At 41.3% G+C, this 22,000-nt stretch overlaps 1 protein-coding gene across 1 annotated transcript in view; it reads right to left on the bottom strand.

Annotated features, from left to right (window-relative positions):
• nlk2 (nemo-like kinase, type 2) overlaps positions 1-22,000 on the bottom strand; it is a 69,718-nt gene that overhangs the window by 47,378 nt on the left and 340 nt on the right. Inside the window, exon 1 of the mRNA XM_061918761.1 lies at positions 20,840-22,000. This exon is cut by the window's right edge and continues 340 nt beyond it. Coding sequence (XP_061774745.1) covers positions 20,840-21,291 — 452 coding nt within the window. The 5' untranslated portion in view covers positions 21,292-22,000. The remainder of the gene's footprint in view (positions 1-20,839) is intronic.

Genomic DNA, 22,000 nt, shown 5'->3' on the forward strand with positions numbered 1-22,000 from the left:
CCAAAATAATACCCGTAAATTGAAGCTCAGCACGTCAGACTGCGGTAGCCGTAATACTCAGACAGTCCATCAAACGGTGTGGCTTTGTAGTATAACAAAGTCCTACTAAAACATTTTGACAGATTTGAGCGCTGTGTGTACGGTAAGAAGACGTTGGTTTTGCATAATAATAATATGTTTCTTAATAAGTGCCATTTTGGGGTCCTGAAACACACACTATAATAATACCCGTACGTTGAAGCACAGTACGTCTGACTACGGCGGCCATAATGCTCCAAAACTCCATCAAAATGTGCATCTTCGTTGTTTACCAAAGTCATACTAAAACATTTTAACAGATTTATAAGCGCTGTGTGTAGTATTCTATAATCTCAATCCAACATCAAGGTTTCGCTCTTGCTTGCTTACCAGTACTTGATACCATCATTTATTGAACAGACATTAACCTGCAATACACAAGGCTATTATGTGTGACAGCCATAAATTGGGCACACTTGTCATTAAACCTTGTACCACAACCAAGATAAGCACAACCAGAATTAATACATACTGTATACGAGGTGCATCGGGTTTTGAGAAAAATGAAAAGATTTTAAGTGTGCCTAATAGTCCAAAAATAAACTACATGATTGACATCCAGTGATCAAAAACGGCTACTGCATGCCCACTCATTTGAAAAAAAAAAAAAAACACCTCGCCATCTATTCTAACAGCAAACACGTGGGGACTGATAGAGAATACCTTCAAAGGTCCTAACACACTTTATAGAGCTAACAACTCATGTCAGTGCTACCTGCCTTTTTTTTTTTTTTGCACTACTGTATGTAAAATATATATATATATATGTATGTATATATATATATATATATATATATATATATATATATATATATATATATATATATGTGCCACATAAATATATGTTTACATGTACCAACAGTAGGGTTGTCCCAGTACCAAAAAATTGTATTTCGATACTTTGATACTTTTCTAAATAAAGGGGACCACAATAATGGCATTATTGGCTTTATTTTGACAAAAAATCTTATGGTACATTAACCACATCAAAACACATTTTATGACCAAGTTATGCAGAATTCCAAGTAATCCCATAGGGTTCACATAGTTTTTCTTGTAACTGTACACATACATACATACATACATATGTTTACACACATATACATAATTCTGTATATACACATGCATTTACATATATACATACATACATAGTAAACATTCCAAGTGCATATTAAAGCAACATAAGCATTATTAACAGAGTAATATGGCAGAAACTAAATAAATAAACAAACATAGGGGTCAATAACATAAGCATAAACAGCTGCTTCTGGAAGGCCCAGGTATTGTAATGTATGATGTTGGTAGATTATGTACAGTAGCTGTGGCATCAAACTTGCCCACTGCAAGCCAACTCTGTAAATAAGGGAAAAGCAAATGTATTATTTGTATTAGATGTTTACTATTATCATTATTATAATCATCTGACTGACACACACAGTAAAACACAAACCCTAATGCTACACTTGTAAAAACCTAACACGTTGCGGTGTTTCTGCTAGGATGTTTTTTTTACACTGGGTTTTAACTGTAACGCAAAGTAGCAGCGGTCATTAACAGCCCAAAACACAAACAGAAGTACATTTTGCTCTGCTGCAGTATGTGTTGTATGCACACACTACTCGCTGTCACCGATAGTGGCCATATACAAGTAACAATTATGTCTCACTAAAAGAACGTAAGACAAACAATGACATATCAAACACTTTCCATCATGCATTTAGCTACTACAAGTTGACTTACCTTGCACTCGACGTGTAGTTGAGGATGGTAGTTCCGGAGTTGGCTCAACATGTTTGAACTGTTGCCTTCCTTTGCGGCAACTATTTTCCTGCATTTTCTGGTGATGGGTTAACTATCCTCAATTATTTTACCCACAGCATGCTTTACCAATCCAAAATACGTCCAGACTACCGATTTTGTCAGTTTACTACGAGGGCAAAATCTCAAAAGAGAGATCCGTGTGTTGTTTTCCGCCATTGCAAACAACACTAGTGCACATACGCCATATTTGCAAGCGCGGCTGCTGCTGCGTTTCCAGGAAGTGAGCAATGTCGCCTAAAATGCATTAATAAATGACGGTTATTTGGCAATTAAAAATGTAAATGGTGCTACTAACCATCCAGAATTTTACCACGGAAAAAAAAATGCTGTTTTAGTAACTATATAAATACAAACTTTCCGCTAGCAGGGAATTATTTATTTTAATGACATTTAAATTATTGTACATGGACATGTATTTCTTGTATCCCTAAATAAAAGTATGACTAATGATGTTGCTTGTGGAAATCTACACATAAATTCTGTTATTCCATTGTAAGTACGAAAAAGTTTTAGTGTTGAAATAGGGCTGCTTGATACATTGACACACAGGGATGTCCTCAGACAAATCATAATGTAATAAATTTAGATTTTGTTGTATCCATATGCTTTAAAACTATTACCTTATTTCAGCTTCTGCAGCTTTAATTTGATGATCCACCACATATACTGATTCATGCATGGGACGCTTGCTTGGATAAATTTTCGATTAAGTAGTATATTGTCCATGCGAGAGAGAAATGGTTTCTAATCGCATAATTACAATTTTTTAAAAGTATAACAATATCTAGCAGGAGTGTTTAGATGCATATTAAAAAAAACTTGAAGCTCAATCATAAAACATTTGTTGCTACATGTAAATCAGGGGTCTCAAACTCAATTTACCTTGGGGCCACTGGATGCAGAAACTGGGAGAGGCTGGGCCGCAAGAAAAGGTTTCTTAAAATAATCTAACATGCACTTTTTAATGAATTCACCTTCTCTGAATGGCTTTCCCGCCCTAGCAACATACTTGCAAACTCTCGCGATCTTTCCGGGAAACATCAGTGCCCCTCCCGCCAACCTCCCGGGACAATCATTCTCCCAGTTTTCACCCGTACAACAATATTAAGGGCGTGCCGTGGTGGCACTGCCTTTAACGTCCTCTACAACCTGCCGTCTCGTCCGCTTTTCCACCATACAAACAGTGTGCCGGCCCGGTCACATATTGTATGAGGCTTCTGCAGACCCACGGAAGTGACTGCAAGACATACCTGATCAACAGCCATACAGGTCACACTGAGGGTGGCCGTATAAACAACTTTATCACTGTCATAAATATGCGCCACACTGTGAACCCACACCAAACAAGATTGACAAACACATTTTGGGAGAACATCCACACCGTAACACAACATAAACACAACAGAACAAATACCCAGAATCCAATGCAGCCCTAACTCTTCAAGGCTACAATAGAGGGCGGGGTTGGGTGGGTGGGGGTGTATATTGTAGCCTGGAAGAGTTAGGGCTGCAAAGGATTCTGGGTATTTGTTCTGTTGCGTTTATGTCGTGTTACGGTGCAGATGTTCTCCCAAAATGTGTTTGTCATTCTTGTTTGGTGTGGGTTCACAGTGTGGCACATATTTGTAAAAGTGTTCAAATTGTTTATACGGCCACCCTCAGTGTGACCTGTGTGGCTGTTGATCAATTATGTCTTGTAGTCACTTCGTTCGTTGACGCTAAATACAACATGTGGCGATGCTGGCACGCTGAGGGTACAGGTTGAAGAGGACACCAAAGGCAGTGCCTCCACGGTGACCCCTGAGTTTTGTTGTCTGGATGAAATTCGGGTGAATGATTCCCCCTGGAGGGGCACTGAAGATTGGGAATTCCCCGGAAAAAATCGAGGGTATGACGCTGTAAAGCGCCATTCATATAAAACTCGCGGGCCGCACCAACATTAAATTTTCACATCAAGGTGCGGGCCGCAAAATAACGTCACGCGGGCTGCAATTGGTCCGCGGCCTGCCTGTTTGAGACTCCTTATGTAAATACTGACTGAGTGGTATGGTTTTGGTTATTTAATGTGGGTGGAAAAAGAGTTATGGTGTCCTGGTGGAAGATGTTTTTATATTGCCATATCGCCGTAGGTTCGGCCACCTTTTACTAATAAGTCAAAGAACATTTTAATCCTGGGTAAATGAGATTAACGCTCTATGAGGAGTGTAACAGGTAACCTTTTTGAGGCACCCTTTAGTAAACCCTCTCAAATAGGATCAGTCAAGGAAAACAGATGGCATACTGTAGGAACAAAATCCCAGGCTGGACCAAGACTTGTCATCATTGAGGATCTCATATGCTTAAGCCAAAGAACCTTGAAGTTCGTTAACAGACCATATCCATCCGTCCATTTCTACCGCTTATTCCCTTTGGGGTCGCGGGGGGCACAGGTGCCTATCTCAGCTACAATCGGGCGGAAGGCGGGGTACACCCTGGACATGTTGCTAGCTCATCACAGACAGACAATATCATGCAACTAAACAGTCTTAAAGTTACTCGAGTGGTACCAATGTGTCTCGAAGACCCTCGGACTGGCTGACATCCACCAAAGTAGCTGTCTACAAAACCAAAACCATCTATTGCTTACATACATTTACTTACTTTATTAAGTACTTACAGAGTATGCGGGTGTGACGAGATGTTGTGTAACGTTAAGAAAAAAGCTTTCTCACAGTTTTTTTATTAAATAGTTAAAAGCATATGTTAATCAATTTGTTAATTGTTTTTAATGTAAAACCTTTAAAAGCGAGACGGAAGTTTATGCATTTGTTTTGAATAATCAATATGAAGTGGTAACAAAAGTATTTGGACTACTTTAAATTATTTCACTTTGTTTCATTGCAGCCATTTGCTAAAATCAAAAAAGTTAATTTTATCTTTGATGAAACCTAACTCTTTCCAATAAATCTGCTGCAAAGAGAAATGGGCGAAACCGCCCAAAGACAGGTGTGCCAAACTTGTGGCATCATATTCAATAAGACTTGAGACTGTAATTGCTGCCAAAGGAGCCTCAACAAAGTATTGAGCAAAGAGTCTGAATACCAATGCACATATGATTTTTGAGTTTTTTTTTATTTAAAAAAATAAATAATTCTGCATTTGTTTTTTTCTGTCAATATGGAGTGCTGAGTGTACATTGAGAAATAAAATGACCTTTTTTTATTTTAGCATATGGGTGCAATGGAGCAAAGTGAACACTTTTGAAGGGGTTTGAATACTTTACTGTAGTTTTTAGACTTTTTATTGTCATATTTAAGACATGTTATGAGAAGTTGATGTAATTGAAGACATTTTAAGTAAGGCCTTATATTGTATTTACTGCACTTTAAACTTAAAAAAATTTAAATTACATTCAGGATGGTTTGTGTTTTTTTTAAGTGAAACCATTTGGGTAACTTATTTATTTATTTTGTATGTGTTACACATTGAGCGCAGGAAGTGAACAGACGAATGTGATAGTAGTCACTATGAAATAAGATCAAATGAGCTGTTCCTGATGTAACTATTTTCATGTTCGAAATAAACCATACCCACATGTGTTTTCTTGATGTTACTAGTCAGTTTGGCGCATGTATGTGTTTTTGGGTCAAACTCATGCGCATCATGAGGCAAAAGAGAAACAGCCTTTTAAATGACTTGATTTGCTCCACATTACTTTAGCGACCCTAATGATCCCCACACAACAGATGTTGAGTTCGCTTTGTTCTCAAAATTAACTCCAAGTCACGGATAATATTTATTCTACTACCTTTAGCTGCAGGTTTAGCTCCAAATTTGGTCATTCTGTTTATTTCTGCAGGAACTTGGCGAAGTAGCTGGAGAGAGGGAGGTCTGGGTTTCTCAGCTCAGGCTGCTACCTGGAACCCACCTCCAAATAAGCGGAAGAAGAAGATGGATGGAAAGATCTAAGAGCCTTTTGTTATGTTTGGTTCTTTATTATTTATTTGTTTTCACCTGGTTTAAGCCTACAATCACTTGTTTGTACATTTTAATTAATTTTACCTTATTACACCGGTGTACTTATTTATGCTCTCATGTTAAATGTGCAATTTCAATGTTAATAATGAGGCTTTATAAGAAAAGGGATAAAAGTTTCCAGAAAAAACTTAATTTCAACTATTTTTCCTAAATTACACAATAAGCTATTCTTACAATAAGTTTTACTTGAATAATCAAACAAATTCCATCCATTCATTTTCTACCGCTTATTCCCCTTGGGATTGCGGGGGGCGGTGGTGCCTATCTCAGCTACAATCGGGCGGAAGGCGGGATACACCCTGGACAAGTCGCCACCTTATCGCAGGGCCTAATCAAACAAATTCAATCGGTAAATTACTTGATTACTAAAAAAAATCGATAGCTGTAGCCGTACTCTTAGGTCATCGGGGGACGTCACTGCAGTGTCAATTGACAGTGTGAGAAAAAAAAGAGTCTAGTAAGAATGATAGGAAAAACTTTCACTTTCAATCCCAGCAGCATCGAGATAGCCTCTCTGTAGTGACTTGGAAAGGGCAAAACTGAAGATTCTTGTTGCCAAAGAGGGCGATGAGTGAAGAGTGAGAAGGAGAGAGGCACCCACTACATTAGGCCATGTAAACAGTACTTGAACAATAATATACTGCAATGTTTACATTATTTTTTGTTTTGGTTTAAACAAAACAAACACTCTACTGCTGATAAAGCTTGTGATTCGCTTTATGTTGATGGTATACATTTTTGCTGGAAATATTTTCCAGTTACATGTTTTGTTAACACTCTTAAGTATCAAGGCTTTAAAGGCCTACTGAAATGAGATTTTCTTATTTAAACGGGGATAGCAAGTCCATTCTATGTGTCATACTTGATCATTTTGCAATATTGCCATATTTTTGCTGAAAGGATTTAGTAGAGAACATCCACGATAAAGTTTGCAACTTTCGGTGCTAAGAGAAATGCCCTGCCTCTACCGGAAGTCGCAGACGATGACGTCACATGTTTGATGGCTCCTCACATATTCACATTGTCTTTAATGGAAGCCTCCACAAAAAGTGCTATTCGAACCGAGAAAACGATAATTTCCCCATTAATTTGAGCGAGGATGAAAGATTTGTGTTTGAGGATATTGATAGCGACGGACTAGAAAAAACAAAAACAAAAAAAACGCGATTGCATTGGGACAGATTCCGATGTTTTTAGACACATTTACTAGGATAATTCTGGGACATTCCTTATCTTTCTATTGTGTTGCTAGTCTTTTAGTGAGTTTAACAGTACCTGATAGTCGGAAGGGTGTCTCCACAGGTGTGTTGACGCGCAGTGTCTCAGGGGAGTCGACGGCAGCTATGGACAGCACAAGCTCAGCTTTTCTCCGGTAAGAACGGACCTTTTAACCACAATTTTCTCACAGAAACCTGCTGGTTGACATGTGGTCGGGATCCATGTTCTCTTGACCGTGCTCTGATCCATAGGAAAGTTTCACCTCCAGGAATTTTGAACAAGGAATCACCTTGTGTTTGTGTGGCTAAAGGCTAAAGCTTCCCAACTCCATCTTTCTACTGTGACTTCTCCAATATTAATTGAACAAATTGCAAAAGATTCAGCAACACAGATGTCCAAAAAACTGTATAATTATGCCCTTAAAGCAGACGACATTTAGCTGTGTGTGTGCGCAGCGCTCATACTTCCTAAAAACCCGTGACGTCTTACGTACACGTCATCATTACACAACGTTTTGAAGACGAAACTCCCGGGAAATTTAAAATTGTAATTTAGTAAATTAAAAGGCCGTATTGGCATGTGTTGCAATGTTAATATTTCATTATTGATATATAAACTATCAGACTGCATGGTGGGTAGGCCTTTAAGTAGGCCTCTAAGAAGCCACTTTAAAGTCTTCCCCCTCTTTTAGCTGACAGGAAAACAGTGTGCTGCTGGTCTCGCTATATCATCTGGGATGTTGTGTTGTGGTGAAAGTCAAGAAAAAATAGATGGCTCATGTGGATCACCAGTGTCCATATTTCAGACAGTGATAGCAAAACAAAAAACAACTACCAAACATAGCTGTGGGGCGGGCTAACAACGCCACCTCTTAAAACAAACAGTTTTTGAACAAGCCAGAAAGTAGCCTAAAGAGAGGTCTTTGCAGCAACATCTATGCAAAGTTTTGACCAAAAAAACATCATTACATGTTATGTAGACCAGTGTTTTTAAACTTTTTTTGAGCCAAGACACAAATTTTTTCATTGAAAAAATCCCGGAGGCACACCACCAGCAGAAAATGTTCCATCCACCCATCCCGCCATCCATTTTCTGGGTCACGGGCAGTGCTGGAGCTTATCCCAGCTGCGGGGTACACCCTGGATAAGTCACTACCTCAGTAGCCTTTATAGACATTATAAAGTCGGTTCCATTAAATACCCGACACAATTGTTCAATATTAATTTAAACCATAATTATCCATGCCTCAATAATTCTCTTGTCTTAAAGTACGCCTACAAAGCAATTAGCTACCTGCTGCCACCTACTGATATGGAAGACTATTACATGGTTACGCTGCTGATATCGACAGCACAGACACTCAACAACAGCACATTATTTGGGGATAATCTCACGGCACACTTGTGCCACAACAAAGTGCTTGAAAAACACTGATGTAGATCAAATTGAAGTGTTGTAAAAATAGAAAAAATGTATAATACGACCGCATTAATAGAAAATCAGGCACAGGGCAGAAGACTCTGACGCAACCGCCATCAACCGCGGGATAAACCTGGTGAATGGCAATGCAGGCAACAAGGAACTGGCCATGCGCGAGGCCAAACCGCACTGCATACCAAAAGATCCGTGATGGGGCCGCATGATTAATCAACATCATATTGAAATTTAAGGGTTTTTTTCCCTTCTGCCGTCACCGGCATAAGAGTGACAGACATGTTCGGCAATCTCAATTGTTGAGCCTTGCGTTTCTTTGACACTTCAGGCAGGGAGAAAGACGTCTCACTCTGTGCATCGCTCTCAGCACTTGAGCGTGTTTATTAAACAGTAGAATTAAACTGAATGCAGTGAGCCCTCTTTTAGTCATTCACAATGTTTGTCTCGGTGGGTGGAGACCAAATTAGCGAGACTGCATACACAGGAAGCACGAACATAGAGCATATGAACTCGCCACTGAGAAGTGTCGCATATTACCAATAATTATTTGGAAAAAATATGATTAAAAACCCAATTGTCCCTTGTGGTAATATTTCAGCTTCAAATCGGATGGTCATTATGAGCCCATCAAGACGAACAAAGGAGTGTAAATACTGTGATCATGGGATGGCAACAAACGAAACGTCAGATCAAATTTTTCCGACTGGGAAAAAAATGCACTTTAGGATGTTCAATATTTAAGTTACTTTGTTGAGAATCTTTTTTTTTTTTAGATTTCTCCAATCTTTTTAGTTACTCTAATTTATTAAACACTATTAGCAACAAATGTAAAGCATTTGTCGGTGATTGGAGACTGAATTGATGTTTAGAGACTCTTTACTTCTGTCTATATATGTTCGAAATGAAAAACAAGCAACAGAGTGCCTGCTGTCACACTTGCTTTGTTCTCCTGCGAGCCTTCCTCTCCTTAAAATATATCTCGAATACATTAAAGCATGGGCTTCACGGTGGCAGAGGGGTTGGTGCGTCTGCCTCACAATACGAAGGTCCTGCAGTCCTGGGTTCAAATCCAGCCTCGGGATCTTTCTGTGTGGAGTTTGCATGTCCTCCGCGTGAATGCGTGGGTTCCCTCCGGGTACTCCGGCTTCCTCCCACTTCCAAAGACATGCACCTGGGGATAGGTTGATTGGCAACACTAAAAAAAAACTGGCCCTAGTGTGTGACTGTGAGTGTGAATGTTGTCTGTCTATCTGTGTTGGCCCTGCGATGAGGTGGCGACTTGTCCAGGGTGTACCCCGCCTTCCGCCCGATTGTAGTTGAGATAGGCGCCAGCCTCCCCCGCGACCCCAAAAGGGAATAAGCGGTAGAGGATGGATGGATGGACATTAAAGTATGTCCTCGGCAGGGGCGTCACTAGGCCTATTTTAGGGGGGCTCAAGCAACACATGCCAATACGGCCTTTTTAGTTTACTAAATTGCAATTTTAAATTTTCCGCGAAGTGTTGTGTTGAAAACGTTGCGGTATGATGACACGTATGATGACGCGTGCGTTTGACGTCTCGGGTTGTAGAGGACATTATTTTTCAGCCCGATCCAAGCTTTAAGTAGTCTGCTTTAATCGCATAATTACAGAGTATTCTGGACATCTGTGTTGCTGAATCTTCTGCAATTTGTTCAATTAATAATGGAGAAGTCAAAAGTACAGAGATGGGGGTGGGAAGCTTTAGCCTTTAGCCACACAAACACAGCCGGTGTTTCCTTGTTTAAAATTCCCGGAGGTGAAGCTTTACTATAGATAAGAGCGGTCAAGCATACATGGATCCCGACTACATGTCTACCGGCAGTTTTCGGTGAGAAAATTGTGGTATGAAGTCGATTCTTACCGGAGATCAGCGGAGATCAGCGGATCTTGCGCCGTCCATGCAGCTCCGTGACTTCCCTCAGAGACTCTGGCGTCAAGACACTCGTGGCCACACCTCTCCGACTTCAGGTACTATTTAATCTCACTAAAACACTAGCAACACAATAGCAAATAAGGGATTTTCCAGAGTTATCCTAGTAAATGTGTCTAAAAACATCTGAATCGCTCTCACTTGCCCTTGCCTGTTATTTTTTTGGGTTTTTTTTCTACTCATTCACTATCAATATCCTCAAACACGAATCTTTCATCTTCGCTCAAATTGATGGGGAAATTGTCGCTTTCTCGGTCCGAATTGCTCTTACTGCTGGTGGCTCACATTGTAAACAATGTGAGGATGTGAGGAGCCCTACAACCAGTGACGTCACGCGCACATCGTCTGCGACTTCCGGTAAAGGCAAGGCTTTTTTATTAGCGACCAAATGTTGCGAACTTTATCAGCAATGTTCTCTACTAAATCCTTTTTTTTTTTTCTTTGTCATGAAAAAAGGGGTTTTTTTTGGTTGGTGCACTAATTGTAAGTGTATCTTGTATTTTTTATGTTGATTTAATAAACATTTAAAAATAAAAATAAATAAATAAATAAAAAATAATGAAAATTAATTTTAAAAAATCTTCTGCGGCCCGGTTGGGGACCACTGATCTAAAATACTGAAATGTATACTATTTGCAGACGACACAAATATATTCTACAGTAGTGATGACTATAATGAGCTCATAAATACAGTAAACACAGAGCTAAACATAGTAAAAAAATGGATGGACACAAAACTTATCTTTGAATATAAATAAAACTAGGATAGTGATGTTTGGAAATTGCAACATAAGTTCTGAACAGAAAATAAGTATCGAGGGTACCCAAATTAAAATAGTAAATGACAATACATTTTTGGGAGTAATAATTGATAGTAAACTATCATGGAAACCTCATGTCAGACACATTAAAACCAAAATCCCCCAAAGCCTCTCAATTATAAACAAAGCAAAACTATACTTCAATGAAAATGCACTCCGTACTCTATACTGCAGCTTGGTACTGCCATACCTTCCTTACATACTGTGTTGAATACTTCTTTGTACTCTATACCAGTGGTCCCCAACCTTTTTGTATCCGCGGACCAGTCAACGCTTAATAATTTGTCCCGCGGTCCGGGGGGTGTGTCCTTTTTTTTTTTTTTTTTTTTTTTTCCTTTGTCATGAAAAAGGGATGTTTTTGTCATGAAAAAGGGAGGTTTTTGTGGTTGGTGCACTAATTGTAAGTGTATATTGTGTTTTTTGTGTTGATTTAATTAAAAATTAATAAAAAATTATTCTGCAGCCCGGTACCAATCGGGCCACGGCCTGGTACCGGGTCACGGCCCGGTGGTTGGGGATCACTGCTCTATACTGCACCTTGGCACTGCCATACCTTACATACTGTGTTGAATACTTTTTTGTACTCTGTACTGCACCTTGGTACTGCGATACCTTATATATTGTGTAGAAGTATGGGGGAATACTTACCACACCACAGTTCATCCTCTGATCATATTACAGAAAAAAGCAGTGCGGCTCATTCACAACGTTGGTTATTTAGAACACACTCATAATATCTTTATGCAATCAAAGTTGCTCAAATTTGATGACCTTGTTAAATATAATACATTAATAATCTTATATAAAGCATTTAACAAATTATTGCCGCCTAATCTACAACGTATTTTTATAAGACGAGTGCAGGCTCATTACTTGAGAGGCTTTGGATATTTCTCATTGCTGAGAGCTCAAACCACTCGTAAACCTTTTTGTGTGTCTGTATGTGGAGTAAAACTATGGAACAAACTGGACTTACAACACAAGCAATGCCAAACTATAAATCAATTCAAACTATTATACAAACATTGGGTCTGGTTTAAGTATAGAGATGTGGGTCTTTAATTTAATTTTACTTGCTGTTGTACTCTGTCTCAAAGTGTTATCATGTGCTCAAAGTTTCCTTACAGTTATTGCCAAGTTGTCTATTAGCATTATTGCTAGGTTCTTTATTACCATTGTTGGTATAGTCATTATTTCTCTAGTATACATCCTTTAGTATACCTTTAAGTCTTATATGTATATTTGTTAGCCAAAATTTTTTGCTCGTGCACTACGTTCGCTAGCATCCTGTGCATCTCCTGAGAGCTAAGCAACCGTCCTTAAAAGCTAGTGACGCCCCTGGTCCTAAACGTGGACATGCTGCCTCTGCTGCAGACAACCCTGTGCGTATACTTAAGTCATCACAACAAGTTTCGGCAACGGTTTTTGGTTGATCAAACTCTGTCTTTTCTGGGGCAAATTTTCTGAGAAACACTGGTCAATAGTGCGCAAATAAAAGTATATACATATAGTTGTGATCAAAATCATTCAATCCCCACACAATTTTGGTGTTTTAGCAAGTTGGACATTTATTCCGTATTTTGTTTATAGTCATATCAAATAAAGATGTGTCAAATAGACAAATGCGACTTAAATTGTAACACTGTATTTTACAAAATACCAAAAAAGGACATTTTTCTTAATATCTCATTGACAAAATGATTCAACCCCCTAGTTACATGCATCTTTAGTACTTAGTAGAACACCCTTTGGCAGTAATTACATCCTTCAAACGTGATACATAACCGGACACAAGCTTCTTGCAACGATCTACATGTATTTTAGCCCATTCCTCTTGGGCAAAGGCCTCCACTTCATTCATATTCTTGGGCTTGCGTGCTGCAACTGCCTTCTTCAAGTCCCACCACAGGTTTTCTATAGGATTTAGGTCTGGCGACTGTAAAGGCCACTCCAGTGTCTTCCAGCCCTTCTTCAGCAACCCCTCTGATGTTGATTTGGAGGTATGCTTGGGATCGTTGTCCTGTTGGAAGGTCCAACGTCTCCCAAGTCTCAGCTTTGTCACTGACTTCATGACATTTGCAGCTACTATATCCTGGTAGGAAATAGAATTCATAATGCCTTGAACGCGCTGGAGATTCACGGTACCTGAGGCAGAGAAACAGCCCCAGAGCATGATTTACCCCCCCACCATGCTTAACAGTAGGCTAGGTGTTCTTCTCTTTGTAAGCTTCATTTTTTCTCCTCCAGACATAACGTTGATTCATAGGCCCAAAGAGTTCCAGTTTTGTCTCATCACTTCATAGAACAGTTTCCCAAAACCTTTGGGGTTTGTCCAGGTGATTTTTTATCATACTGGAGTCTATTTTACTTGTGCCTGGTAGTCAGAAGTGGGGTGCGCCTAGGAGTTCTGGCATGGAGGCCTTCATCTCGTACTGCGCGCCTTATTGTCCGGGACGAAACCTGCTGTCCCCCCTCTGCAATGTCCTGTTGTAGTTTCTCAGCTGTTACCCGGGGGTTTTTCACCACTGTACGCTTCAAATACCGGACAGCCGTTGCACACAGCATCCTCTTTCTACCACGTCCAGGTAGTGTTTCCACTGTGCCTCTAGCTTTAAACTTGCGAATTATGCTCCCAACTGTGTCTCTTGGAATGTGTAATGTCTTTGCTATTTTCTTATACCCATATCCTTTCTTATGAAGAGAAATTACCTCCTCTTTTGACTTCTTTGACCACTCCCTGGACTTCGCCATGTTGCAAATACACCATTGACCATCTACAAGAAGCTGAGCGTCACAGTCTATTTCAATCAGTTTAATTGTTGCTCGTTATGGTTCTAATCACATCTACAGGTGTTTTCAACACCTGATTGAAAAAGACCTTGTTCAAATTCTGTTCTTAAGAGTTATGGTCTTCAAGGAGTTGAATAATATTGTCAATGAGATATTAAGAGAAATGACACTGTTTGGTATGTTACAAAATATAATGTTGTAATTCAAGTTGCCTTTGTCTATTTAATGCATCTTTATTTGATATGACTATAAACAAAATACGGAATAAATGTCCAACTAGCTAAAACACCAAAATTGTGTGGGGGTTGAATAATTTTGATACCAACTGTATCCGTTCATACTGTAACAACCTGCTGGTGTTTAAGTGTATTTCCGTGTGTTACAATGTTCATTTTTCCCATGGTCTTGAACACTGTGCTAGCAGAGAATGAGGAAGAGTTCTTGTGTGTCTCGGAGTAAAGCATGGAGACAGACACGTGTGCATGGAAAAAATACATTCCACTACCGCGGTCGAAAAACCAAAAGTAAACAAGTTCCCCTGAAATTGGCTACATGGAACATTAGAACCCTCCTGGACAACAATCCGGACCGGCCGCAAAGAAGAACTGCGCTTGTTGCTGCTGAGCTCAGACGTTATGGAATTGACATCGCCGCCTTGAGTGAGACCAGACTTCTGGATGAGGGATCCCTAAAAGAAGAAGGCCAGGGTTACACCATTTTTTTGGAAGGGTTACCCTACAGAAGGACCGCATCACCATGGTGTTGGTTTGGCAATAAAAAACAGCCTGCTACCCAGTTTCACTGAAACACCTACCGGCATAAGTGAAAGACTCATGTCTGTCCGTATCCCCCTGGCAAAACACCGCTACGCAACTCTTCTCAGTGCCTATGCGCCAACTCTACCATCCGAGAATGAGGCAAAGGACCGTTTCTACCAGGAACTAGATGAGGCTCTACAGCGCATCCCTAGCAGTGACAAAAGCTTCCTGCTTGGTGATTTTAATGCCAGGGTGGAGAAAAACAACCTCATATGGAAAGGAGTGATTGGGAAGCATGGTATCGGGAAGGTCAACAGCAATGGCATGAGGCTACTCAGTCTCTGTGCTGAGCATGACCTGACAATCACCAACACAATCTTCCAACAGAAAAATAAACACAAGGCTTCCTGGATGCACCCACGATCCAAGCAATGGCATCTGCTGGATAACATCATCGTGAGACGCAAGGACACCAAGGACGTACATATCACCCGCGCAATGCGAGGTGCTGATTGCTGGACTGACCACCGCATGATTATCTCCAAGTTGCGAGCGTCAGTACGTCCCCCTGTTCGTCTCCGAAAAACTGGCAAGAAGCGATTGGACTGTGCCAGACTTGAAGCAGACGAGGCCCGGAACAGCCTTCGATCCTCCATTGCAGGAAAGCTGCAGGAACTCGACCCCTTCCTGAGCCCTGAAGGCAGTGTTGATGACAATTGGACCAAGCTTAGCTCAAAGCTCTATGAGGCTGCAGCCGAGACTATTGGCTACCGCCGTAGGAGGCATCAGGATTGGTTTGACGAAAACTCAGAATCCATCATAACCATACTGAACACCATGCACAAGGCCCATAACGCAGCCCTGAACAACCCTACATCTGTCCGGCTAAAGCAGCACTGGAGAACATCAAGGAAGGAGGTACAGCATGTCCTACGAAAACTGAAAAATGACTGGTGGACTGATAAGGCTCAATAAATTGAACATTTTGCAGTGAAGAACGACATGCACAACTTCTATAATGCTGTGAAAACCATCCACAGCCCCAGGAACTCCTCTCTCTCACCTGTGAAGTCGGCTGATAGTTTAACCCTCATAAAGGACCAGAAAGAAGTTGTGGACAGATAGGCGGAACACTTCCAGACACTTTTAAACCAACCTGCCACCTCTGATCTGGCAGTGCTGGATGAGCTGCCCCGCTACCCAACTATTGAAGAACTGGATCTTCCGCCAACCTTCTCTGAAGTCTTGGCTGCAATTAGGTCACTTAAGAGCAACAAGGCCCCTGGCCCGGATGGCATCCCTGCAGAGATCCTTAAACAGGGAGGCTATCTCTGTACCAGAGCAATTTTCCATTACATTGCTGATACATGGAACCGCGGAGCAGTCCCCCAACAATGGCGGGATGCAAATGTCGTAACCATTTATAAAGGGAAGGGTGAGAAGTCTGTCTGTGGCAATAGTAGAGGAATATTCCTCCTATCTGCTGCTGGCAAGGTTCTTGCCAAAGTGATGCTGTCAAGACTCATACGAAGCATAACAGAACACCTGTTGCCTGAGTCTCAATGTGGCTTCAGGAAAAATCGCAGCACTGTGGACATGATTTTCACTACACGCCAGCTACAAGAGAAGTGTCGGGAGCATCATCAAGATCTGTACATGGCGTTTGTGGACCTATCAAAGGCCTTTGATACGGTCAACAGAGACCTGCTGTGGGCGGACCTTCTCAGGGTTGTTTGCCTGCGGAAGTTTGTAAACATCCTGCAAAGTTTCCACGAGGGAATGATGGCTCAGGTAACAACAGGAGGACTGCAGTCTAGGCCTTTCATGGTATCCACAGGTGTCAGACAGGGTTGTGTACTTGCACCTGTGCTATTCAACATCTTCCTTATGAGTGTCACCTGGCTACTGCACAAAGAAGTTAAGGGAAGCAGTGGTGTGTTGGTGGATTACAGGTTGGATGGAAGCTTATTTAACATCAGAAGACTGCAGGCGGCTACCAAGGTTAAAACTGTGAACATTGTGGAGTTACAGTATGCTGATGATTGTGCCTTCGTGGCACATACATCAGAGGCTCTGCAGGCGACGCTAAAAGCTGCTGTGAAGGCCTATAGTAGACTGGGTCTCACTGTGAACACTGTAAAGACGGAAGTACTCTGCCAGTGGAACTCCCCTCCGCCAACTCGACCACCATCACCTGTCTTTAACATCGATGACAAGCCCCTAGCAATAGTCCCTGACTTCAAATATCTTGGGAGCATCCTCTCCGAAAACTGCAGCATGGACAATGATGTTCAAAACCGAATAAGGTTTGCCTCAGCCTCTTTTGGTAGACTGCGTAAGAGGGAGTATGTGAACAAAGACCTCAGCATACGTACCAAGGTGGCAGTCTATCAAGCCATCTGTGTCTCCACACTATTATATGGCTGTGAAGCTTGGACCCTGTATCGCCGCCACATCCAACAGCTGGAGAACTTTCACATCAAGTGTCTCCAGCGGATCCTTGGGCTGACATGGCGTGATCGTGTGCCACACACGGAAGTCCTTAGCAAAACTGGTACCAAGAGCATGGAGGCCACTTTACTCAAGTACCAATTGCGATGGACCGGCCACACCATCAGAATGCCTGTTGATAGACTCCCGCGACAACTACTGCATGGTCAACTTCATCACGGCCAGAGATCTGCAGGAGGCCAAAAGCGGAGATATAAGGACCAACTGAAAATAACTCTCAAGAGGTGTGGAATACAACACACACAGTTGGAAAGCTCTGCCTCAGATCGCCCTCTCTGGAGGCAACTTTGTCATGAAGGACTTCAACATTTTGAGGAGGAGAGAAGAGCAGCAAGGGAAGGGAAACGCCAGAGGAGGAAGATGTGCCTTGCAGCCAAGACCACAACAAACACTATCTTCATATGCCCCCATTGCAATAGACCATGTGGCTCTCGTATTGGACTTTTTAGTCACCTCAAAACCCACCAATAAAAAAGTGGAAGTCATCATCGGATACGATGGACTACCATAAGCAAGTAAGTGTGTGTGTGTGTGTGTGTGTGTGTGTGTGTGTGTGTGTGTGCGTGCGTTACGGACAGTGTTGATTGAGGTGTGTTGAAACAGCAAAAAAGGACATTATGTTAAATGAAGAATGTAAGTGCATCATAAAGCCTACATGAACTCCATGGTGTTTAGGGATGAATAGTCTCTCCTATTGCTATTGTACTATTTTTTTCAGCTATAGTTACATTAATCATTAGTAATGTAGCAGCCTAGTTTTGAATGGGAGGGTCCCTGCTATTACATGTTGATACAAATATAACATTTACATAATAAAAAATCAACTACAGGCTTCCCCGATGCTGTAATAAATTAAGCATGATGAGTTGACTTGAAACTGTTTAATGTTGCACTTTTTATATGTAGAAGAAAAGTTGTGTCATTTTATTTCATTTAAGCAACAACTTGAGGCAGTTTAATGTGGATTAATGTGGGCAGAATTATTATAGTGTTTCCAATGTTAAAAGGATCAAGCCATGGTTTACAAATTTGGTAAATAAATAACCAAAAAATGTATATTTTGTTGTTTTCTTATGTACCGAAAATGAACCAAACCAAAATTTTTGTGTACCGTTACACCCCTAGCAAATACGGCATCCAAGTCGAAGTCGTCAATAAACGAATCAGTGTCACTGCTGTTAATGTTAAATTCTTTCGCTGCTGCTCTATTCCCGTGTTCTACTGTGTGACTGATTGCCCTGAGTTTATACTCGGCACGCCTCCCGCAATCATATATCCCAACATACACCGCGCGCTTCTTCTTCTACGAGGTAAAATAAGGTAGGCGGCAGATTACCGTAGTTGCGAGAACTCTTGTGGAATGTTTAATTGAGACACAGAAGAAGAAGAATTCGAGGGATTCGTGGATGAGGAATAACTTAATAAAGTGAGCTTTACATGTTTATTCTGTGTGTTGTGTTGTGTGACATAAACGTTTGAGCACCGTTGAGTTATTGATATATTGTTATTCCTTTGCACTATTTCGAGACGTCAATGGAGTCAGTGTTGCTGCTGTTGTCTAGCAGTTCAGTGACAATTCCTGCTTTCCTGAAATCATGTCTCTCAATAGGAGCCATTTTTGGGGTCTTTACATAAACACACAAATGGAAATGAAACGGCATGGCCTGGCGCAATCATATGTCCCAGCATGCACAGCGCGCTTCTTCTCCTACGGGGGAAAATTAAATCGGCGGCTGCTTACCGTAGTTGAGAGACCTGTTGTGGCTAAGTATTGGTCCATATATAAGGGGTTACTGTAAGCTTTTGAGAAAATGTTTGGTTTTTAGGTGCGCCTTATAATGCGGAAAATACGGTCCTCGATATATCGCGGGTTTGTCTCTGTGCGATATAGAAAATGACTACATTGTGATATTAGAGTACACTTTCTCACGCAGTTGCTTTTAGCTACTGACATCACACTACGGGCTCTCTCCTCTCCTTCTCACAGACAGCAGGCGCACCTTCTTACACACGTCACATACTGTCACGTCATACGTCGCATACATATATACACCCTCGCGGAGCAGAGCGGTAGCAGCACGTTAGCTGTGATGCTAGCAGAGTGGTTTTACGAGAGAGAGAAGGTGCGAATCTGGTAGCAAATGAAGGAAGAATTAATTCCCAAGAAAAACAGCAGGGGGTCCATTGTCTGGCGGTGGTTTGGCTTCAAGTGGGAATTTGTCGAACAGTCAACCGTAATTTGTCAAGAGTGGGGCAAAAGCGTGGCTGTAAAAAGTAGCATTACTGGTAATATGTAGCACCTGCTAGAGAATGAAGAGTGATTACTCCGTAAGTCAACATCTCCGTTCGGTGCCACACGCCCACACCATCAAAATGCCGAGGCAAACATTTTCAGATCAACACCGTATGAAAAAATGTTTGATTTTTTTGTTATTGTGAATTCCTGCATGAAAGTTTTAAATGAGCATATATTAATGCAGTATGAACAAGAATGTTTTAATGTAGACACATAGAATCATACTGGTGTGATTATATGTATCAAGTGTTAATTCAAGGCTAAGGCAAAATATCGAGATATATATCGCGTATCGCGATATGGCCTAAAAATATATATGATATTAAAAAAAGGCCATATCGCCTAGCCCTAGGGGAAACCCTGTACTGTATAGTTGTAATTATTTATTTAGTTTAAAAGCACAATAAGACACCCGTGGAGACACCCTTCCGACTATCAGGTAATATTAAACTCACTAAAACACTAGCAACACAATAGAAAGATAAGGGATTTCCCAGAATTATCCGAGTAAATGTGTCTAAAAACATCGGAATCTGTCCCAATGCAATCACGTTTTTTTTTTTGTTCATTTTTTTCTAGTCCGTCGCTATCAATATCCTCAAACACTTTCATCCTCGCTCAAATTAATGGGGAAATTGTCGTTTTCTCGGTCCGAATAGCACTTTTTGTTGGAGGCTCCCATTAAAAACAATGTGAATATGTGAGGAGCCATCAAACATGTGACGTCATCGTCTGCGACTTCCGGTAGAGGCAGGGCATTTCTCTTAGCACCGAAAGTTGCAAACTTTATTGTGGATGTTCTCTACTAAATACTTTCAGCAAAAATATGGCAATAGCGCGAAATGATCAAGTATGACACATAGAATGGACCTGCTATCCCCGTTTAAATAAGAAAATCTCATTTCAGTAGGCCTTTAAGGTTAACATTAGAAAAATATTTTAAATAAGAAAATCTTATTTCAGTAGGCCTTTAAGGTTAACATTAGAAAAATATTTTAAATTCAAAGCAGAAAACATAAATCCCTGAAAATGTGTTTGCGCGAAAGCCGAACCGCGAATAGGCAGGGCTGTACTATTATGTCTGTAATGTGTGTAGCCAAGTACCCAACAAAGTATTTAATATCGTGAGGTGCTTGTACTTACCAGACCACCCCAAACGCACCATAGCCAATAGGCCTGTCCGGCTCTATATCGAGCTGTGGCTGCAAGTGGTGTGCGTGCTGCTGATGATGGTGGTGGTGGTGATGATGGTGCGCTTTAACAGCAGCAGCTTGAACTTGAGCAGGGGCCACGGCTGCCGCGGGGCCTGGGGCTTGTCCAGGGGCCGGAGAGGGGAAATAAGGTTGCTGTTGACCAGGATTGAACATCACCGCAGCGGCAGCGGAGGTGTGCTGCTGGATAGTGTGAACTGCAGCAGCGGAGCCCGGGTGCTGCAGGTGATGCTGGTCGGTGTGGTGGTGACAATGCACGTGTGGAGGTGGAAGATGCTGCAGGTGGTGGTGGTGATGAGGGTGATGGGCAGCCACTGAGGAGCCACCGTTATAAGCGGCCATTATTTTTGTAACATTTGAAGCTGTTGTGCCGCAAAGAGCCATCCACCGCCTAATTGAAGTGACGGCAGTAGCTATCTGGCTCTTGTAGTACAAACAATTAAACTTCCAGAACACTAAATAAGTGCATTGAGGGTTCAAAATATGCTGAATCTGAAATGACTATGGTAAAATGACAACTCATGTCTAAGAAAAAATTTAAACAAAAACCCCGCCCACCCCTTAATAAATAAATAAAAATGGTGGCCCTAAATGTCCCTCATGATAGCAATGGCGCCCCCTCCCTGCTGACGAAAGTCAAACAGACTTTACAGTGAGATCAGAAACTTGTCACTTGGAGAAGAGCCATCATATTGCAAAAGTGCTCCAGTTCACTACACGCTGTTCCTGCCACTTTGGCTCCAGTTTTCTAGGAAGTTGCATGAATTATTCCAAACGGAAAACTCCTCAGATGTGTGCTGGTGAGTGTGTAGGCCACCAGCGCTAATCTCCCAAACCTACTTAACGCTTGTGGTCCAGTGCAGAAGTGCTGTGTCCTCGCCCAGGCCCCACTTCTAGCAGGCAGGCCCGGGTCTTGGTGACCCCGCTCACTTACATAATACAAAATCTACCTGAGGTGGGCGCATCAATAATCCTCCTCCTTTTTGGACAAGAATCGAGCATCACAAAATAGCGAAAGAGGAAACCTCGCTTTCTTGGCAACTTACTTCCCCCACATCGATAGTTTTGTAAAACAAAACAAAAAAAAAAACCA

Source organism: Nerophis ophidion, linkage group LG13 (assembly GCF_033978795.1).
Source record: "Nerophis ophidion isolate RoL-2023_Sa linkage group LG13, RoL_Noph_v1.0, whole genome shotgun sequence".
NCBI classification, from domain to species: Eukaryota; Metazoa; Chordata; class Actinopteri; order Syngnathiformes; family Syngnathidae; genus Nerophis; species Nerophis ophidion.